Genomic DNA, 18659 nt, shown 5'->3' on the forward strand with positions numbered 1-18659 from the left:
CTGAAAAATGCTGTGCAGCGATGCTCCCATCAAACCTGACAGCTTGAGATGATCTGCAGAGAATAATGTGAGAAACTCCCCAAATACAGGTGTGCCAAGCTTGTAGTGTCGTACTCGAGGATGTAATCGCTGTCTAAAATGCTTGAACAAAGTACTGAGTAAAGGGTCTGAATACTTATGTAAATGTTATGTTTCAGTTTAATACGTTTGCAAAAAAAATGCTGCAACCCCGTTTTTGCTTTGTCATTATGGGGTATTCTGTGTAGATTTGATGGGAAAAATACAATTTAATACATTTTAGAATAAGGCTGTAACTAACGTATCAAAATGTGGAATAAGTGATCTGGTAGTTTTTCTGATTGGATTAACGCACCACCACTAATGAGCTGTGGAGTTTTCCAAAGTAATGTTTTCTTCAACTCAAACAGCAAGCACTGTTTTTAGGTCTGTTGAGAATGACAATAGTTCCTTAATGTATTTTAATCTTTCCAGCTCTCTCCCTTTTGATAACTACTCAGCGTGAAAGGGGAAAATGTCATGCTGTGATCCAGTGGAAATGTAAAAAAATAAACCTGCCTGATTACTTCTTATCCCTTGTACAAATAGCCTACAGCTGTGTCAGAGGGCCCAGAATATTTTATACAATGTTGCAAGTTGAGCTTCCAGCAGGACCCAAATTAATAGTTGATACAGTGTTTTAAGTTCGTGGCTACCCATGGCCTGCCTGCAAATGTCATTTATAGGGTATTTATTTTCATCAGGATATTTTCTACCTGCAGGCTGCAATGTTTTTCTTTGTTGGATTTAATAGGCTATTTGTACATTGTTGGCAATATAAGTTAATTTCAGGTTTCTCATTTTCATTTGGATATAATTTTAATTAACCATATGATAATGATTTTGCGATATGAAGACGTTTATTCTAAGTTAAATTACTGTTCCATGAAAACCATAACTGGCATGATCAGTAGAAATGGTAAGATAAATTGGCATTCCGCAAGTCTGCCGATTCCTTGTGTAGCCGGTAACTTCGGCAGAGTAATGGCAGAATCTGCGAAAGCCCGTAGGAGCGGGAGGAGAGTAGTTGGGTCAAATTAAATGTTTTCTTCTGGGTATCTTGATCTCTGCTCTTGAGTCATTTGTGTCTTATTTCATCAAACCGTATGCTTAAAGTTGTAGTTGACCTAATTAAAACACGTAGGGTGTGTCCTAATATTTGGAAAAATACACATTCTTTAGACCAATCGATTGGTCTAAAGAACAGACTACTTTCGGTCAACAGATCTTTTTTTTTGTCAGGGACAGCCCTACTCGTGATTTTTAACCTCTGCCCTGTCTGGTTGCCCTGGCAGCCCTGTGTGTGACAATGGCGGATGTGGAAGCAGAGAGCAGCACCCAGCCGGAGGCCATGGAGGAGGAGAATCCTCTCTTCAGTAACCTGGACCTCTTCCTCTTCACCCTCATCGCCGGCCTCATCATCTACTGGTTCATGTCCCGCAAGAAGGCCGAGCCCATCCCTGAGTTCAAGAAGCTCGACCAACCGTGAGTACTGCTCGTTGTGTGCTTAATGCACACCAGGCGCTTGCTGTACATCTCTCAACAAATAAGTCACAAGGGCCTAATCACAAAGTACTAGAATTGACATAAACCATATGATGGTCCAAAGATCAGCCATGTTGGACAGGGAGTTAGTCAACCATGGTTTGCCAGTGCTGTGATAAGCTATTGTGTAAAACAATGTGCAGTATTTATCTGCATTGTGTTAGCTAGCTAGCTAGCCAGAACAATTCTTCTGAAATTGCATATGCCAATATTCTGTTCAAGCAATGTAGTCAAACCCCAGCCATACACTGACTCAAATCAGTTGATGATAAGACTTGATAAGATGATGAAATCTCATTTTATTGGTCGCATACACATATTTAGCAGATATTGCGGGTGTAGGTATGCTTGTGTACACAAGCATTTCGCTATCTCCAACAGTGCAGTAACACAGACAAACACATGTAAAATTGCTCCTAAGCATAAGGCAGACGTTTTACGTGCCACCAACCGATTGTTTTTTTTTCTTTTTTAGTTTAACTTTGAGTCTGTAATACCAACATGTTTCAAGCATACCACCATAGTCCCTGTGCCCAAGAACACTAAGGTAACCTGCCTAAATGACTACTGACTTGTAGCACTCACATCTGTAGCCATAAAATGCTTTGAAAGGTTGGTAGTAGTTCACATCAACACCATTATCCCAGAAACCCTAGAATCCCTAGACCCACTCCAATTTGCATACCGCCCCAACAGATCCACAGATGATGCAGTCTCTATTGCACTCCACACTGCCCTATCAAATCAACGTTTATTTGTCACGTGCGCCGAATACTTACAGGCTCTAACCAGTGGTGCGAAGAAAAAAAAAACGGCACACAATGCAAATAGTCAGTCTTATTGCTTGGGGGTAAAAACTGTTGTGAAGCCTTTTTGTCCTAGACTTGGCACTCCGGTACCGCTTGCCATGCGGTAGTAGAGAGAACAATCTATGACTGGGGTGGCTGGGGTCTTTGACCATTTTTAGTGCCTTCCTCTGACACCGCCTGGTGTAGAGGTCCTGGATGGCAGGCAGCTTTGCCCCAGTGATATACCGGGCCGAATGCACTACCCTCTGAAGTGCCTTGCGGTCGGAGGCCGAGCAATTGCCGTACCAGGCTGTGATGCAACCGGTCAAGATGCTCTCGATGTTGCAGCTGTAGAACCTTTTGAGGATCTCAGGACCCATGCCAAATCTTTTTAGTTTCCTGATGGGGAATAAGCTTTGTCGTGCCCTCTTCACGACTGTCTTGGTGTGTTTGGGCCATTCTAGTTTGTTGTTGATGTGGACACCAAGGAATTTGACGCTCTCAACCTGTTCCACTACAGCCCTGTCGATGAGAATAGGGACGTGCTCGGTGCTCCTTTTCCTGTAGTCCACAATCATCTTCTTTAGTCTTGGTTAAGTTGAGGGATAGGTTGTTATTCTGGCACCACCCGACCAGGTCTCTGACCTCTTCCCTATAGGCTGTCTCATCGTTGACGGTGATCAGGCCTACCACTGTTGTGTCGTCAGCAAACTTTATGATGGTGTTGGAGTTGTGCCTGGCCATGCAGTCGTGGGTGAACGGGGAGTATAGGAGAGGACTGAGCACGCACCCCTGGGGAGCTTCAGTGTTGAGGATCAGCATGGCAGATGTGTTGCTACCTACCCTCGCCACCTGGGGGTGGCCTGTCAGGAAGTCCAGGATCCAGTTGCAGAGGGAGGTGTTTAGTCCCAGGATCCTTAGCTTGGTGATGAGCTTTGAGGGTACTATGGTGTGGAACGCAGAGCTGTCGTCAATGAACAGCATTCTCAAATAATGTTCCTTTTGTCCAGGTGGGAAAGGGCAGTGTGGAGTGCAATAGAGATTGCATCATCTGTGGATCTGTTTGGGTGGTATGCAAATTGGAGTGGGTCTAGGATTTCTGGGATAATGGTGTTGTGAGCCATTACCAGCCTTTCAAAGCACTTCATGTCTACGGACGTGAGTGCTACGGGTCTGTAATCATTTAGGCAGGTAGCCTTTGTTCTTGGGCACAGGGACTATGGTGGTCTGCTTGAAGCATTCCCTCTTGGAGAAAAGGAACACCTATGTGAGAATGCTATTCATTGACTACAGCTCAGCGTTCAACACCATACTGCCCTCAATGCACATCATTAAGCTAAGGACCCTGGGACTTAACACCTCCCTCTACAACTGGATCCTGGACTTCCTGACAGGCCACCCCCAGGTGGTAAGGGTAGGTAACAAAACATCCACCACACTAATCCTCAACACAGGGACCCCTCAGGGGTGTGTGCACAGCCCCTTCCTTTACTCATGACTGCACGGCCAGGCACAACTCCAACAACATACATTTGCCGATGACAACAGTGGGAGGCCTGATCACCGACAACAACAAGATGGCCTATAGGGAGGAGGTCAGAGATCTGGCCGTGTGGTGCCAGGACAACAACCTCTCCCTCAACGTAATCAAGACAAAGGAGATGATTGTGGACTACAGGAAAAAGATGATCGAGCACGCCCCCATTCTCATCGATGGGGCTGCAGTGGAGCAGGTTGAGAGCTTCAAGTTCCTTGGTGTCCACATCACCAACAAACTATCATCGTCCAAGCACACCAAGACAGTTGTGGAGCGTGCACAACAAAACCTATTCCCCTTCAGGAGATTGAAAAGATTTGGCATGGGTCCTGAGATCCTCAAAAGGTTTTACAGCTGCACCATCGAGAGCATCTTGACCTGTATATTATTTAATTACTTTTATCTCTTATTCTTAATAATACTTTTTTAAAACTGCACCGTTGGTCAGGGGCTAGTAAGTAAGCATTTCACTGTAAGGTCATCCATCACTTTTTGTATTCGGCGCATGTGAAATTAAGAAATGTTAGAACAAGCAATGTCGGAATCTGGGGTGTGTCTGTCTGTCATTTAGATAATAGTGCAAATTAAGAAACCCTGGAATGTGTAGGTGTGTCAACTTTTGACTGGTACTGTATGTAATGGGATGTATAGACAATACGGACTCGGTGGCTGAGTTCCTTGATGATCTTGACCTTCCTGTTATACCGGGTGCTGTAGATGTCCTGGATAGCAGGCATTGTGACGCGTTGGGCAGACCTCACCACCCTTTTGGAGAGCCCTGTGGTGGCGTACGGTGCAGTTGCTGTATCAGGTGGCGATCCAGCCCAACAGGATGCTCTCAATGATGCATCTGTAAAAGTTTGTGAGGGTCTTAGGGGCCGAGATGCGCTGTTGCGCCTTCACCACATTGTGTGGGTGGACCATTTCAGATTGTCAGTGACGTGTATGCCAAGGAACTTGAAGCTATTCACCTTCTCTACTCTGGCCCTGTTGGTGGATGGGCGCATGCTCCTGAAGTCCACGATCAGCTCCTTCGTTTTGTTGCCACGGCCTTCACCTCTTCCCTGTAGGCTGTCTCGTCGTTTTCAGGCCTACCACTGTTGTATGGTCTGCAAACTTGATTGAGTTGGAGATGTGCGTGGCCACGCAGTCATGGGTGAACAGGGAGTACACAGCTGAGCACGCACCCTTGTGGGGGCCCCTAAGCTAAGGATCAGCCAAGTGGAGGTGTTGCCTACCTTCAACACTTGGGGCGGCCCATCCCGAGGTCCAGGTCCAACCAAGTTGCACAGGGCGTGATTGAGACGCAGGGCCCCGAGCTTAATGATGAGCTTGGAGGGTACTATGGTGTTCAAGGCTGAGCTATTGTCAATGAACAGTATTCTTACATAGGTATTCCTCTTGTCCAGATGAGATGGGGAAGTGTGGAGTACGATTGCATCATCCATGGATCTATTGGGGCGGTATGCAAATTGAAGTGTGTCTAGTGTCTAGTGTTTGGTAAGGTGGTGGTGATATGATCCTTCACTAACCTCTCAAAGCACTTAATGACAGAAGTGATGACTAAGTTGGTATAAAACCTGTATAAATTGTTTTTATAATTATATGACAATTTAGGTTAGTTACCTTTAGTTCAGTTACCTTCGCTTTCTTGGGTACAGGAACAATGGTGTACATCTTGAAGCAAGTGGGGACAACAGGCTGGGATAGGGAGAGATTGAATATGCCTGTAAACACTCCAGCCAGCTGGTCTGCGCATGCTCTGAATACGCGGCTAGGGATGCCATCTGGGCTGGCAACCTTGCGATGGTTAAATGTGTTTCTCGTGTCAGCCATGAAAACGAGAGCTCGCATTCCACGGGAGTGGTGGTGGCCTGCGTTGGCGGCACTGTTTCCCTCGAAGCGAGAGGTGTTTCACCTTGTCCGGGAGCTGGTTTTCCCTTTATAATCTTTGATTTTCTGGAGTCCCTGCCACATACTTCTCATGTCTGAGCCTTTGAAGTGCCACTCCACTTTGTCTCTGTACTGACTTTTTGCCTGTTTGATTGTCTTACGGGAGGCATAACTGTACTGTTTGTACCATTCCAGTCACCTTGCCGTGGTTAAATGAGCTGGTTCGTGCTTTCACTTTTGCACGATTGCTGCCGTCTTTCCATGGTTTTTGGTTTGAATAGGTTTTAATCATCACAGTGGGAACAACATCCCCCAACATCCCCTATACACTGTTGTAAATGTAACAAGTACTGATATTGTATCATATAATAACATCCACAACTTTCCAAGAAAACAAAATCAGACATTTATGTTCCGTTTACATACTGTATATATTTTAGAGCGCCGTTTCCCAAACATGGTACTCTGGATCCCAAGGGGTGCACGTTTTGTTTTTTGCCCTACACAGCTGATTTCAAATGAAAGCTTGGCTATTTATACAAAGTTGGTATTAAACCTGTATAAATTGTTTTTAGAATTGACAATTTAGGTTGATTCCATTACACAATTTCTGATCTGTCATATGCCTTTTTTCCTGCATTAGTAAAAGCAGAAAATGTGTCACCTATGCCAGTACCACAATTCTAATTAGACTGGTTTTGGATTTTTCCCTACTCAAGATGGCTGCAACTTTTGTCCCATTTTTTTTAATGGATTTTAAAATATAATAGGATCTGTATGGTGTTAGGACTATGTTACTATTATCTCTATGGGCCCGACTAGATCCTAGTTTTCATCTGCTTGTTGTTCCAGGGAACACTGTGCCTACTGTTACATTGGCGTTTAGGGTTGAAAGCACACAATGCATCATGGTTTAGAGATCGGTTTACTAGGGCCAGGATGTTATCGCGATACTCATTAGTATCGTGGCAAGGAAGCAACAAGAAGCGGATTTAAATTATTTAGGAAAAATAGCCCGAATGTTGGAAACAAATATGTTGTCATCCAGAGTCATATTTTATTTATTTTCCAAGCTGTAGCACACTTTTACTGACGGCAGGTATTTTAAAACCTCTGGGATAGGGGGCAGTATTTTCACGTCCGGATGAAAAGCGTGCCCAAAGTAAACTGCCTGCTACTCAGGCCCAGAAGCTAGGATATCCATATAATTGGTAGATTAGGATAGAAAACACTAACGTTTCTATAACTGTTAAAATAATGTCTGTGAGTATTACAAAATTTATTTGGCAGGCGAAACCCCGAGGACAAACCATCCAGGAAAAAATAAATTTGAGTTCACTGTGTTTTCTATTGGTTTTCTATGAGAAACTAGATTTGAGGCACCTGGTTGCAGTTCCTATGTCTTCCACTAATGTCAATACTCTAGAAATTGGTTGACGTTTTTCCTTTTGAGAAATGAAGTACGGCTGTACTTTGAGTGTCAAGCCAAGTGGACTCTTTTGTTTGGTGCGCACGACCTGGAGCTCGCTCCACTTTGATTTTATCCGCTATTGAACACAGTATATTCCATCGATTTTATTTACGTTTTAGGATACCTAAAGTTGGATTAGGAAAGTTGCTTGAGATGTTTGGACCAAGTTTACAGCTAACTTATTAGATAATTTGTAGTCATGTTGGGCGAGTTGGAACCAGTGTATTTCATTTTGGACATTTTGGGGGATATAAAGAAGGAATTTATTGAACAAAATGACAATTTGTTATGTTTCTGGGACATATTGGAGTGCCAACCGAAGAATATCTCCAAAGGTAAGGCATGAATTATATCGTTATTTCTGACTTTCGTGTCGAACCTGCTTGGTTGAAATATGATTTTCATGTGTTTGTACGATGGGGCGCTGTCCTCGGATAATCGCATGGTTTGCTTTTGCCGTAAAAGCCTTTATGAGATCTGACACGGTGGCTGATTTAACAAGAAGTTAAGCTTTATTTTGGTGTATTGCACTTGTGAATTTATGAAAGTACTAGACGTCAAGCGGAATGTCTAGCCGTAACAGGTTTTAAAGGACTGACTAATGGGTTTGTTCTGCTTGTTTTCATTTTTGCCCTGCCCCCCCCAAAAAAATCACAATACTGCAATTGTCAAAGACCTACAGTTTACAGTGCTGGTGTGTATTTTCTGAGGGAGGGGCTATAATGTAGCTTACCATACCATAATGTGGATTTAAATACACGGCGCTGTAATGGGAGTTATTATTTTCATTGATTAAGCTGCTGTATGGCAGTTTAGTGTATAGTTAGTTACTGATGTTCACAAAAGAGAACATTAATAATTTCTGAATGTGTTCATATATATATATATTACCTACAGGTAATAGGTTAGTGCAGTCACATTTTATTGCCTAAAGTGCCTGGGAAATATTATAAATGTTCCAGCTGGGCCCAGTAGTGACTTATTTTTTTCATTTTTTTCCTTCCTCTCCCCCCTCTGAGTAGCTTCCCCTGTGCTGTCCTGCTTGCCCCACCCTCCTCATCACTTATATTATCAGTGACTTGAGGTTTGGCTGTGCTTTGCTCCCTGCTCAGTGCACTGCTCTTCCACCACAAGCTGACTGGAGCCTGAGCCATTCCCCAGAGCAGCAGAGGCTGCCTTCCATTTGTTCTAAATCAGTGGGGAAAAGCCGTCTATGAATAGTCCTGGCCTGCTTTCTCACTGGCCCAGGGCTGTGCTCAGTGAATGGAGACAGTGTTGCGAGGAGCAGAGGCAGACAACACAGCTAGGCTGCTCCTGACACTGCTGCTCGGCGTATGGGAGATCATGAACATGTGTGAAAACGGGCTGGATGTTGTTGTTTTTTGTCGGGGTTGGGGCAGGGCTATAAAGTCTGACTAACTTGGTCACATACAGTGGGGCAAAAAAGTATTTAGTCAGCCACCAATTGTGCAAGCTCTCCCACTTAAAAAGATGAGGCCTGTAATTTTCATCATAGGTACACTTCAACTATGACAGACAAAATGAGAAAAGAAAATCCAGAAAATCCCATTGTCGGATTTTTTATGAATTTATTTGCAAATTATGGTGTAAAATAAGTATTTGGTCACCTACAAACAAGCAAGATTTCTGGCTCCTCTGAGGCTCCTCTGTCCTCCACTTGTTACCTGTATTAATGGCACCTGTTTGAACTTATCAGTATAAAAAACACCTGTCCACAACCTCAAACAGTCACACTCCAAACTCCACTATGGCCAAGACCAAAGAGCTGTCAAAGGACACCAGAAACAAAATTGTAGACTTGCACCAGGCTGGGAAGACTGAATCTGCAATAGGTAAGCAGCTTGGTTTGAAGAAATCAACTGTGGGAGCAATTATTAGGAAATGGAAGACATACAAGACCACTGATAATCTCCCTCGATCTGGGGCTCCACGCAAGATCTCCCCCGTAGGGTCAAAATGATCACAAGAACGGTGAGCAAAAATCCCAGAACCACACGGGGGGACCTAGTGAATGACCTGCAGAGAGCTGGGACCAACGTAACAAAGCCTACCATTAGTAACATACTATGCCGCCAGGGACTCAAATCCTGCAGTGCCAGACGTGTCCCCCTGCTTTAGCCAGTACATGTCCAGGCCCGTCTGAAGTTTGCTAGAGAGCATTTGGATGATCCAGAAGAAGATTGGGAGAATGTCAGATGAAACCAAAATATAACTTTTTGGTAAAAACTCAACTCGTTGTGTTTGGAGGACAAAGAATGCTGAGTTGCATCCAAAGAACACCATACCTACTGTGAAGCATGGGGGTGGAAACATCATGCTTTGGGGCTCTTTTTCTGCAAAGGGACCAGGACGACTGATCCGTGTAAAGGAAAGAATGAATGGGGCCATGTATCGTGAGATTTTGAGTGAAAACCTCCTTCCATCAGCAAGGGCATTGAAGATGAAACGTGGCTGGGTCTTTCAGCATGACAATGATCCCAAACACACACTGCCCGGGCAACGAAGGAGTGGCTTCGTAAGAAGCATTTCAAGGTCCTGGAGTGGCCTAGTTAGTCTCCAGATCTCAACCCCATAGAAAATCTTTGGAGGGAGTTGAAAGACCGTGTTGCCCAGCAACAGCCCCAAAACATCACTGCTCTAGAGGAGATCTGCATGGGGCAATGGGCCAAAATATCAGCAACAGTGTGTGAAAAAGACTTACAGAAAACGTTTGACCTCTGCCAACAAAGGGTATATAACAAAGTATTGAGAAGTATTTGGTCAATAACAAAAGTTTATTTTCCACCATAATTTGCAAATAAATTAATTAAAAATCCTACAATGTGATTTTCTGGAATTTTTTTCTCATTTTGTTTGTCATAGGTGAAGTGTACCTATGATGAAAATTACATGCCTCATCTTTTTAAGTGGGAGAACTTGCACAATTAGTGGCTGACTAAATAATTGTTTGCCCCACTGTATGCGACAAAAATTTTTGCGTGACCAGGAGTTTTATTTTGGGAGCACTGTGCTGTTTCCGACTGCCCTAGAGAAAAAAGTGAATGTAGATTCGATTAGCGTCATGGTTGCACCATAACGACAGCGAAAACATCTTGCTTCTAGCCCAACCAGGTCAAAGATTTGACCTATTATTACCGTCGCAACATTTTTATCTTCCTGTAGAGGATCGCCGGGACCCCATTTTTTTACATTCATAAGCTGTACTAAAACTGCATCATTAACCATTTGTTTACACTTTCATGTTACTTCATTGGCTAGCTAACAACCTGGTAACTTTACCAGTATATCTAAACATTTTGGGTATAGAAGGGAAAGGGATTGCTTCTTCAGGAGACCAATGATCATTTGAATGACAGATCTCTTGCATGTCGTCACCACCAGCCTGCATTTTTTTAAGTGTACATTGTTCAATATAATCAATCGGAAAATAGTGCTTTTACACAATGTAGAAACCCAATTCCACAAATGATTTTGGAATTTCAATGACAGGTATTTGTATCAACATTTTAGATTTTATAATAAACTGTCTTTACAGTGCAAAATATTATTGTCTAGGGCACATGTGCTAAGTAGCTAGAATTCATATAGGCCCCCCCATCATATATACAGTGCCTTGCGAAAGTATTCGGCCCCCTTGAACTTTGCGACCTTTTGCCACATTTCAGGCTTCAAACATAAAGAGAAAACTGTATTTTTTTTGTGAAGAATCAACAACAAGTGGGACACAATCATGAAGTGGAACAACATTTATTGGATATTTCAAACTTTTTTAACAAATCAAAAACTGAAAAATTGGGCGTGCAAAATTATTCAGCCCCTTTACTTTCAGTGCAGCAAACTCTCTCCAGAAGTTCAGTGAGGATCTCTGAATGATCCAATGTTGACCTAAATGACTAAGGATGATAAATACAATCCACCTGTGTGTAATCAAGTCTCCGTATAAATGCACCTGCACTGTGATAGTCTCAGAGGTCCGTTAAAAGCGCAGAGAGCATCATGAAGAACAAGGAACACACCAGGCAGGTCCGAGATACTGTTGTGAAGAAGTTTAAAGCCGGATTTGGATACGAAAAGATTTCCCAAGCTTTAAACATCCCAAGGAGCACTGTGCAAGCGATAATAATGGAAGGAGTATCAGACCACTGCAAATCTACCAAGACCTGGCCGTCCCTCAACTTTCAGCTCATACAAGGAGAAGACTGATCAGAGATGCAGCCAAGAGGCCCATGATCACTCTGGATGAACTGCAGAGATCTACAGCTGAGGTGGGAGACTCTGTCCATAGGACAACAATCAGTCGTATATTGCACAAATCTGGCCTTTATGGAAGAGTGGCAAGAAGAAAGCCATTTCTTAAAGATATCCATAAAAAGTGTTGTTTAAGGTTTGCCACAAGCCACCTGGGAGACACACCAAACATGTGGAAGAAGGTGCTCTGGTCAGATGAAACCAAAATTGAACTTTTTGGCAACAATGCAAAACGTTATGTTTGGCGTAAAAGCAACACAGCTGAACACACCATCCCCACTGTCAAACATGGTGGTGGCAGCATCATGGTTTGGGCCTGCTTTTCTTCAGCAGGGATAGGGAAGATGGTTAAAATTGATGGGAAGATGGATGGAGCCAAATACAGGACCATTCTGGAAGAGAACCTGATGGAGTCTGCAAAAGACCTGAGACTGGGACGGAGATTTGTCTTCCAACAAGACAATGATCCAAAACATAAGGCAAAATCTACAATGGAATGGTTCAAAAATAAACATATCCAGGTGTTAGAATGGCCAAGTCAAAGTCCAGACCTGAATCCAATCGAGAATCTGTGGAAAGAACTGAAAACTGCTGTTCACAACTGCTCTCCATCCAACCTCACTGAGCTCGAGCTGTTTTGCAAGGAGGAATGGGAAAAGATTTCAGTCTCTCGATGTGCAAAACTGATAGAGTAATACCCTAAGCGACTTACAGCTGTAATCGCAGCAAAAGGTGGCGCTACAAAGTATTAACTTAAGGGGGCTGAATAATTTTGCACGCCCAATTTTTCAGTTTTTGATTTGTTAAAAAAGTTTGAAATATCCAATAAATGTCGTTCCACTTCATGATTGTGTCCCACTTGTTGTTGATTCTTCATAAAAAAAATACAGTTTTATATCTTTATGTTTGAAGCCTGAAATTAGGCAAAAGGTCGCAAAGTTCAAGGGGGCCGAATACTTTCGCAAGGCACTGTGTGTGTGTATATATATATATATCTCAAAATCAATTAAAATATTTCCTGGCCCTCCTAAATTTCATGTGGTGCTAGTAAAATAAAAAATTGTGCTTCCAATCTTATGAAAGAATATTTTAGAGCCCTGGGTGGGGGTACAGGAAAGGAGAGGATAACTACAATATAACCCAGCCCCCTTTATTCTCATTTAAAGACATGTTCCGGTACTCTGGCGTCTAAGAAAGTTCCTGCTTTGGGCTGGATGAGTCAATGTGGCTAAAAAGTATACACAAGTACTGGATAATCTCTTTTGAATGGGTATTCTGGGTACCTAACTGTGTTATGAATGGGGCGTTGCAATCTCTCCTGTACAAGTTGAGCAGCCTCTGTGTTTTTGGGGCCCTAGCCAAAGTTCCCTGGAGAGCTAGTGAGAAAGGCAAGTTAAGCCCTCTCTGAACCCTCCCAAAGGTGGAAAGTTGAGGCAAAGACGAGCAGACTTTCCCCCCTGCTCTAGTTGTTTTTGTTTCCCTTCACGTTCTTTATTTTTGGGGCAAGCCATCTCTTATTTGCCTGGCTTCTCCACTTGATGAAGTAGGGTCTGCCACAAATGGAATCCTTTTATGATAGAGGTTGCTATAGCAATCACATTCCCCCTACTCCAGTGGTTGGGGGGGGGGGGGGGGGACGGAGCTTCTCACCCTTGAATGGACCACAACTTGTGTGCCGTAGCTAGCTAACACCTTTCAGATTGGAGAGGAAAAGCGGTGGGGATGAGGGAGGCATGTGTTGAGTTTGAATGTTCTCTCTGTGTGTGTGTGTGAAGCTTCAGGGTTTTATGGGAAGTCTGTTTCCCACCATTGCCTCTTCTGTGCTTGCCAGACGTGGTTGGGGTGTGTGTGTGAGAGCGAAGGATTAAGTGTGTGGTGTAGAGTACTCGGTGGAGAACAGAGTTCAGGCACAGCTGGTTGTTCTAGGTGTCTTTGGGCGGCTGTAGCTTGGATTGTGGACGGAGTGCTGCTGTGGTTCAGGCTGGTGTACACACTACTCAGCTCCATCTTGTTGTGAAATGTGTTGCAGCACCTCTTAGCTCGGAGTTTGACAGTGGTGTGGCTTCGCTGGTGGACACAGAGCCAAGTGCTATGGGCTGTGTGTTTTCCATGCCGGAGGATAGGAGCGCTGCCGCAGAAAGGTCAGTATGAAACTTCGTACTACGAAATCTGGACTTCGGTGAGTTTCTTTCAAAAAAACGCACAAGCATCGCATGTGAGCCAAGTCTACAGCTTGTGCTTTTTTTTTTTTTCATGTCTTCTGAGAACCTCTGATCGCACCCTGGCACACAATGACGTGAACAGATTTTTCTCCATTCAATAATTTTGCGGTTAGATCTGCTGATAGCAGCTTAACTCTGTGTGGTGTGTTAAGTTTCTATGGGATGCCCTGGCTTGAGGACAAAAATGTGTATCCCATTTCTATAGGCAACTCACACTGCTCTTAGTAGTTAATGCAATTCATATGCACTGTGTGGATATGGCTCTTGAATGGTCCCTAGTGTTAGTCATTTGGTCAAATGAACTTGAGCCGTGGATTTTACAAAGTCATTCTACCCGTGTAGGGTCGTTTCACATCAAAAAGCAGAAGAGGATGTGACACCCACCATTGGCAGATTGTTCTGAAATATTTTCTGTAATTAGTAACCGATACGATTAGCATTCCTGAAACATTACAATATTTTGTAAGGTTATTTTTCTTTTAGAAACGATACAAACGACAACATCATACAAACGGTTTCCACAGGTCCTTAAGTCTTAAGGCCTTAATGTGGATAAATTATTTTGTCTTAAATACATTTTTTCAAAGGTCTTAACTAAAAATAGGTAGACTGGGAGATGGACTACTTTTTATTATCTTCTGTTTGCATTGTGCACAGGGGATGTAAAGAATGGTTGAAAGGATAGTGATATACTACAATGGAAGGAACACAGTTTAGCTTGAGCCAGAGATTGGCTGTGGTAACGGAGGTCGACTTGAAACTATGGTAGACAGTTAACGTTAGTCTGCAACTACCATAGGGAAAGTGCAAATTCAACAAGAACTGGTTGGAGAACAGCCACTTTGCTTTGTGGTTAAAATCAGTTGAAGGGAATCAACACGAAGCCCGCTGTGTCTTTTGAAAGAAGTCCTTCAAATTTGGCACTAAGGGAATTAAAGCTGTAGAATCCCATATGCTGTGTGAAAAACACAGAACCGCTGTGGAAAGCCACCAAACGGCCAGCATTTCTCAGTTCTGTTCAGTTGTCTCCGTCTCAGTACCACATACGACAGTCCAAGTACAGCCAGTAACGTTACCACTGCTCCAACAACTTCGTTGCTGGGAACCACATCAAGCGATCTCCGAACAAAGTTTGGCTCTATGCCCACACTAAAAGTGGAGGTGTGAGCACCAGTCCTATGCCAATTAGGGACTTGAAGTGGTCTTTCAGGCGATGTTCTCTGGCTCAGAAATCACCAAGACATGTAAATGCAGGAAGGACAAAACCGCCTACATCACACAATTTGAGATTAGCTTGTTTTTTTTTATTTAAGGGACCAATGTCCAATGTGAACAAGGGCACGTTTGGTTTGACGAAAGCTTCAACCAAAAGACAAAGTAAAAAACTGGACCTGCACGTATGCTATTGAAAGGAATCACATTCAGTCAAGGTACCTGGGGTCGCAGTTCATTGGATTGAGAACTTGCCTGTGGTGGAGAGGGCTATAGAAGTATAGCCATCACTGGTGAAGTACAGTATGTGGATGCGGTGAGACCCTAGAAGCTCCCAACCCCTGGAACAGGGTCGTTTGACACCATAGAACCCAGCAAGATCAGCTCATCTTGGCCAAACAGCTGTTTTTCATGGCTGTCTCCAGGACTTTCAGTCCCTTTTTGACCAAGTACCAGACTGACGAGCCCATGATGCCATTCCTCCTCAAAGACTTGGCTGAGTTGATCAAGGTAATGATTTAAATTCTAGTACTGCGCAACTTGATATTCCCATTTGATTTCCACTCTCATCACTGATTGTAATATTGATGATATGACGCTATGATAGAGGTGACAACAAAGATAAGTTGGAAATCTACATGGGTTTTTTTGAATAATGTGGTTAAAACCAGCATTTGCACTACATTTTGAGTTTTCCGTTTGCAGAGTTTGTTTAGGCGTTCTGTCAAGATGGAGTTCCTCCACTGCAGATGATCAGACTGGATGATGTTGCCCAAAAGAATGGGGTCCGCCTGAAGGAAGTTGACATAGGCTTGGGTGCCGAGTCAGTCCTCAAGGTAGTGTGAGAATTTAGAAGTATTACTTTCTGTCAAATTATGGTGAGGATGCAGACAGCAGATTGTTTTCTATTGTATGAAGTCATTAATCACTATTTACGGCCCATTATCCCTCTGTCAGAAACTGCAGAGAGAAAAAACAGTGAAGGAGATCTCACTGTCCTAGAGTTTAGGAGAGACTTCATGAAGGTTGTCAAACATTCTAAAGAAAGTGCAGGACAAGAGCCCCCCCGAAATACCCCACCATAAGACAGATGGCATATTTGGACCCCACTCATGTTCTGACCCAGGCTGGTGCCAGGGCAGAATGAGCAGTCTTGTGCATACGTTTCTGCTAGACAAGAAGTTGTCAGGTGTCTCTGCTGGTAGGAATAGTTTAATAGAATAGTTATACAATTGTGTATACATTTGGTAATAAGTGACAGAAGCCTGTCGGATGTAATATAATGATTAGTCAGTGATGGCAGCCCTACCCTCCGGCGCCGTCTTATCGGCTCTCAACCAATCATGCTATTTTTGAAATTTTTTTCGCGTTAATAATAATGTTGCTGCTATCGTCTCTTATGACCGAAAAGAGCTTCTGGACATCAGAACTGGGATTATTCACCTCAAATTAGACGGAGTTCTTCTTCAATGAGTCAGATGCGAGGGATATACTGCAGACACCAGACCAGGCCCGATCGCTGTGATTTGCTGGAGAAGGAAACAGATTTAGAGGCAAAAGATCAGGGTGCCTTGAGTGGCTGATCTGCCTTTGCCTTCCGTCCTGCTAGCTAACTGCTGGAATTCAATTGCTGGAAAATAAATGGGACGAACTGAAAACGTGTATATCCTACCAAGAGTCGTGGCCGAACGACGACATTAAGAGCATACAGTTATACACTATCGGCAAGACAGAACAGCAGCCTCTGGTAAGACACGGGGCAGGGGCCTATGCATTTATGTAAACAGCTGGTGCACGATATCTAAGGAACTCATGATAAGCTGTAGACCACACTATCTACCTAGAGTTTATCTGTATTTTTCATCGCTGTCTACATTCCACCACAGAGCGAGGTTAAAACTGCACTAAATTAGCTGTATTCTGCCATAAGCAAACAGGAAAATGCTAGTGGCTGGTGACTTAAATACAGGGAAACTTAAATCAGTTTTACTGAATTTCTATCAGCATGTTAAATGTGCAACCAGAGGGAAAATAACTCTGGACCACCTTTACTCCACACACACTGCTTACAAGCGAAAATGAAAGCAGGAAGTACGAGTGACTGGGTATAAAAAAGTGGTCAGATGAAGCAGATGCTAAACTACAGGACTGTTTTGCTAGCACAGACTGGAATATGTTTTGGGATTCTTCCGATGGCATTGAGTACACCATCAGTCACTGGCTTTATTAATTAGTTCATCGACGACGTCATCCCCACAGTGACTGTATGTACATACCCCAACCAGAAGCCATGGATTACAGACAACATTCGCACTGAGCTAAAGGGTAGAGCTGCCACTTTCAAGGTGCTGGACTCTAACCCGGAAGCTTATAAGAAATCCCTCTGTGCCCTCTGACAAAACATCAAAGGCAAAGCGTCAATACAGGACTAAGATCGAGTCTTAATACACCGGCTCTGACGCTCGTCTGATGTGGCAGGGCTTGCAAACTATTAGACTACAAAGGGAAGCACAGCCGAGAGCTGACCAGTGACACAAGCCTACCAGATGAGCTAAATTACTTCTATTCTTGCTTCGAGGCAAGTTATACTGAAACATGCATGAGAGCATCAGCTGTTCCGGACGACTGTGTGATCACGCTCTCCACAGCCAATATGAGGAGTGTTGACAGCCAGGTCAACGTTCACATAGCCTCTGTGCCAGACTGATTACCTGGATGTATACTCTGTGCATGCGCTGACCAACTAGCAAGTGTCTTCACTGACATTTTCAACCTCTCATTATCTGAGTCAACACCAACATGTTTCAAGCAGACCACCATAGTGTTCTTGGGCACATGGACTAAGGTAATCTGCCTAAATGACTAAATGACTACCGACCCGTAGCACTCACGTCTGTAGTCATGAAGTGCTTCGAAAGGCTGGTCATGACTCATATCAACACCATTATCCCAGAAACCTTAGACCCACTCCAATTTGCATACCACCCCAACAGATCCACAGATGATGCGATATCTTGCATTCCACAAGGCCCTTTCCCACAGGGACAAAAGGAACACCTATGCGAGAGTGCTATTCATTGACTACAGCTCAGCGTTCAACAACAGTGTCCTCAAAACTCATCACTAAGCTTAGGACCCTGGGACTAAACACCTACCTCTGCAACTGGATTCTAGACTTCCTGACAGGCCACCCCCAGGTGGTAAGGGTAGGTAACAACACATCCGCCATGCTGATCCTCAACACGGGAGCCCCTTGGGTGCGTGCTCAGTCCCCTCCAAACCTCACTGTTCACAACTCCAATACCATTAAGTGTGCTGATGACACAGTGGTAGGCCTGATCACCGACAACGATGAGACTGCCTATAGGGAGGAGGTCAGAGACCTGACCATGTGGTGCAAGGACAACAACCTCTCTCTCAACGTGATCAAGACAAAGGAGATGATTGTGGACTACAGGAGAAGGAGGACCGAACACGCCCCCGTTCTCGTCGACCGGGCTGTAGTGGAGCAGGTTGAGAGCTTCAAGTTCCTTGGTGTCCACATCATCAACAATCTAATATGGTCCAAGCACACCAAGACAGTCGTGAAGAGGGCACGACAAAACCTATTCCCCCTCAGGAGACTGAAAAAATTTAGATCCTCAAAAGGTTCTACAGCTGCACCA

At 43.8% G+C, this 18659-nt stretch overlaps 1 protein-coding gene across 3 annotated transcripts in view; it reads left to right on the forward strand.

The window, feature by feature from the left end:
* porb (P450 (cytochrome) oxidoreductase b) overlaps window positions 1–18659 on the forward strand; it is a 55813-nt gene that overhangs the window by 7927 nt on the left and 29227 nt on the right. For 2 of the 3 annotated variants that reach the window (XM_021581864.2, XM_021581863.2), the window contains exon 2: window positions 1353–1542. In XM_021581864.2, coding sequence (XP_021437539.1) covers window positions 1367–1542 — 176 coding nt within the window. In that variant the 5' untranslated portion in view covers window positions 1353–1366. Of the gene's footprint in view, window positions 1–1352; window positions 1543–14264; window positions 15831–18659 lie in introns of those variants that run through there. The other variant, XM_021581865.2, reaches the window with a different exon arrangement.

Source organism: Oncorhynchus mykiss, chromosome 24, assembly GCF_013265735.2.
Source record: "Oncorhynchus mykiss isolate Arlee chromosome 24, USDA_OmykA_1.1, whole genome shotgun sequence".
In the NCBI taxonomy this organism is placed as follows: domain Eukaryota; kingdom Metazoa; phylum Chordata; class Actinopteri; order Salmoniformes; family Salmonidae; genus Oncorhynchus; species Oncorhynchus mykiss.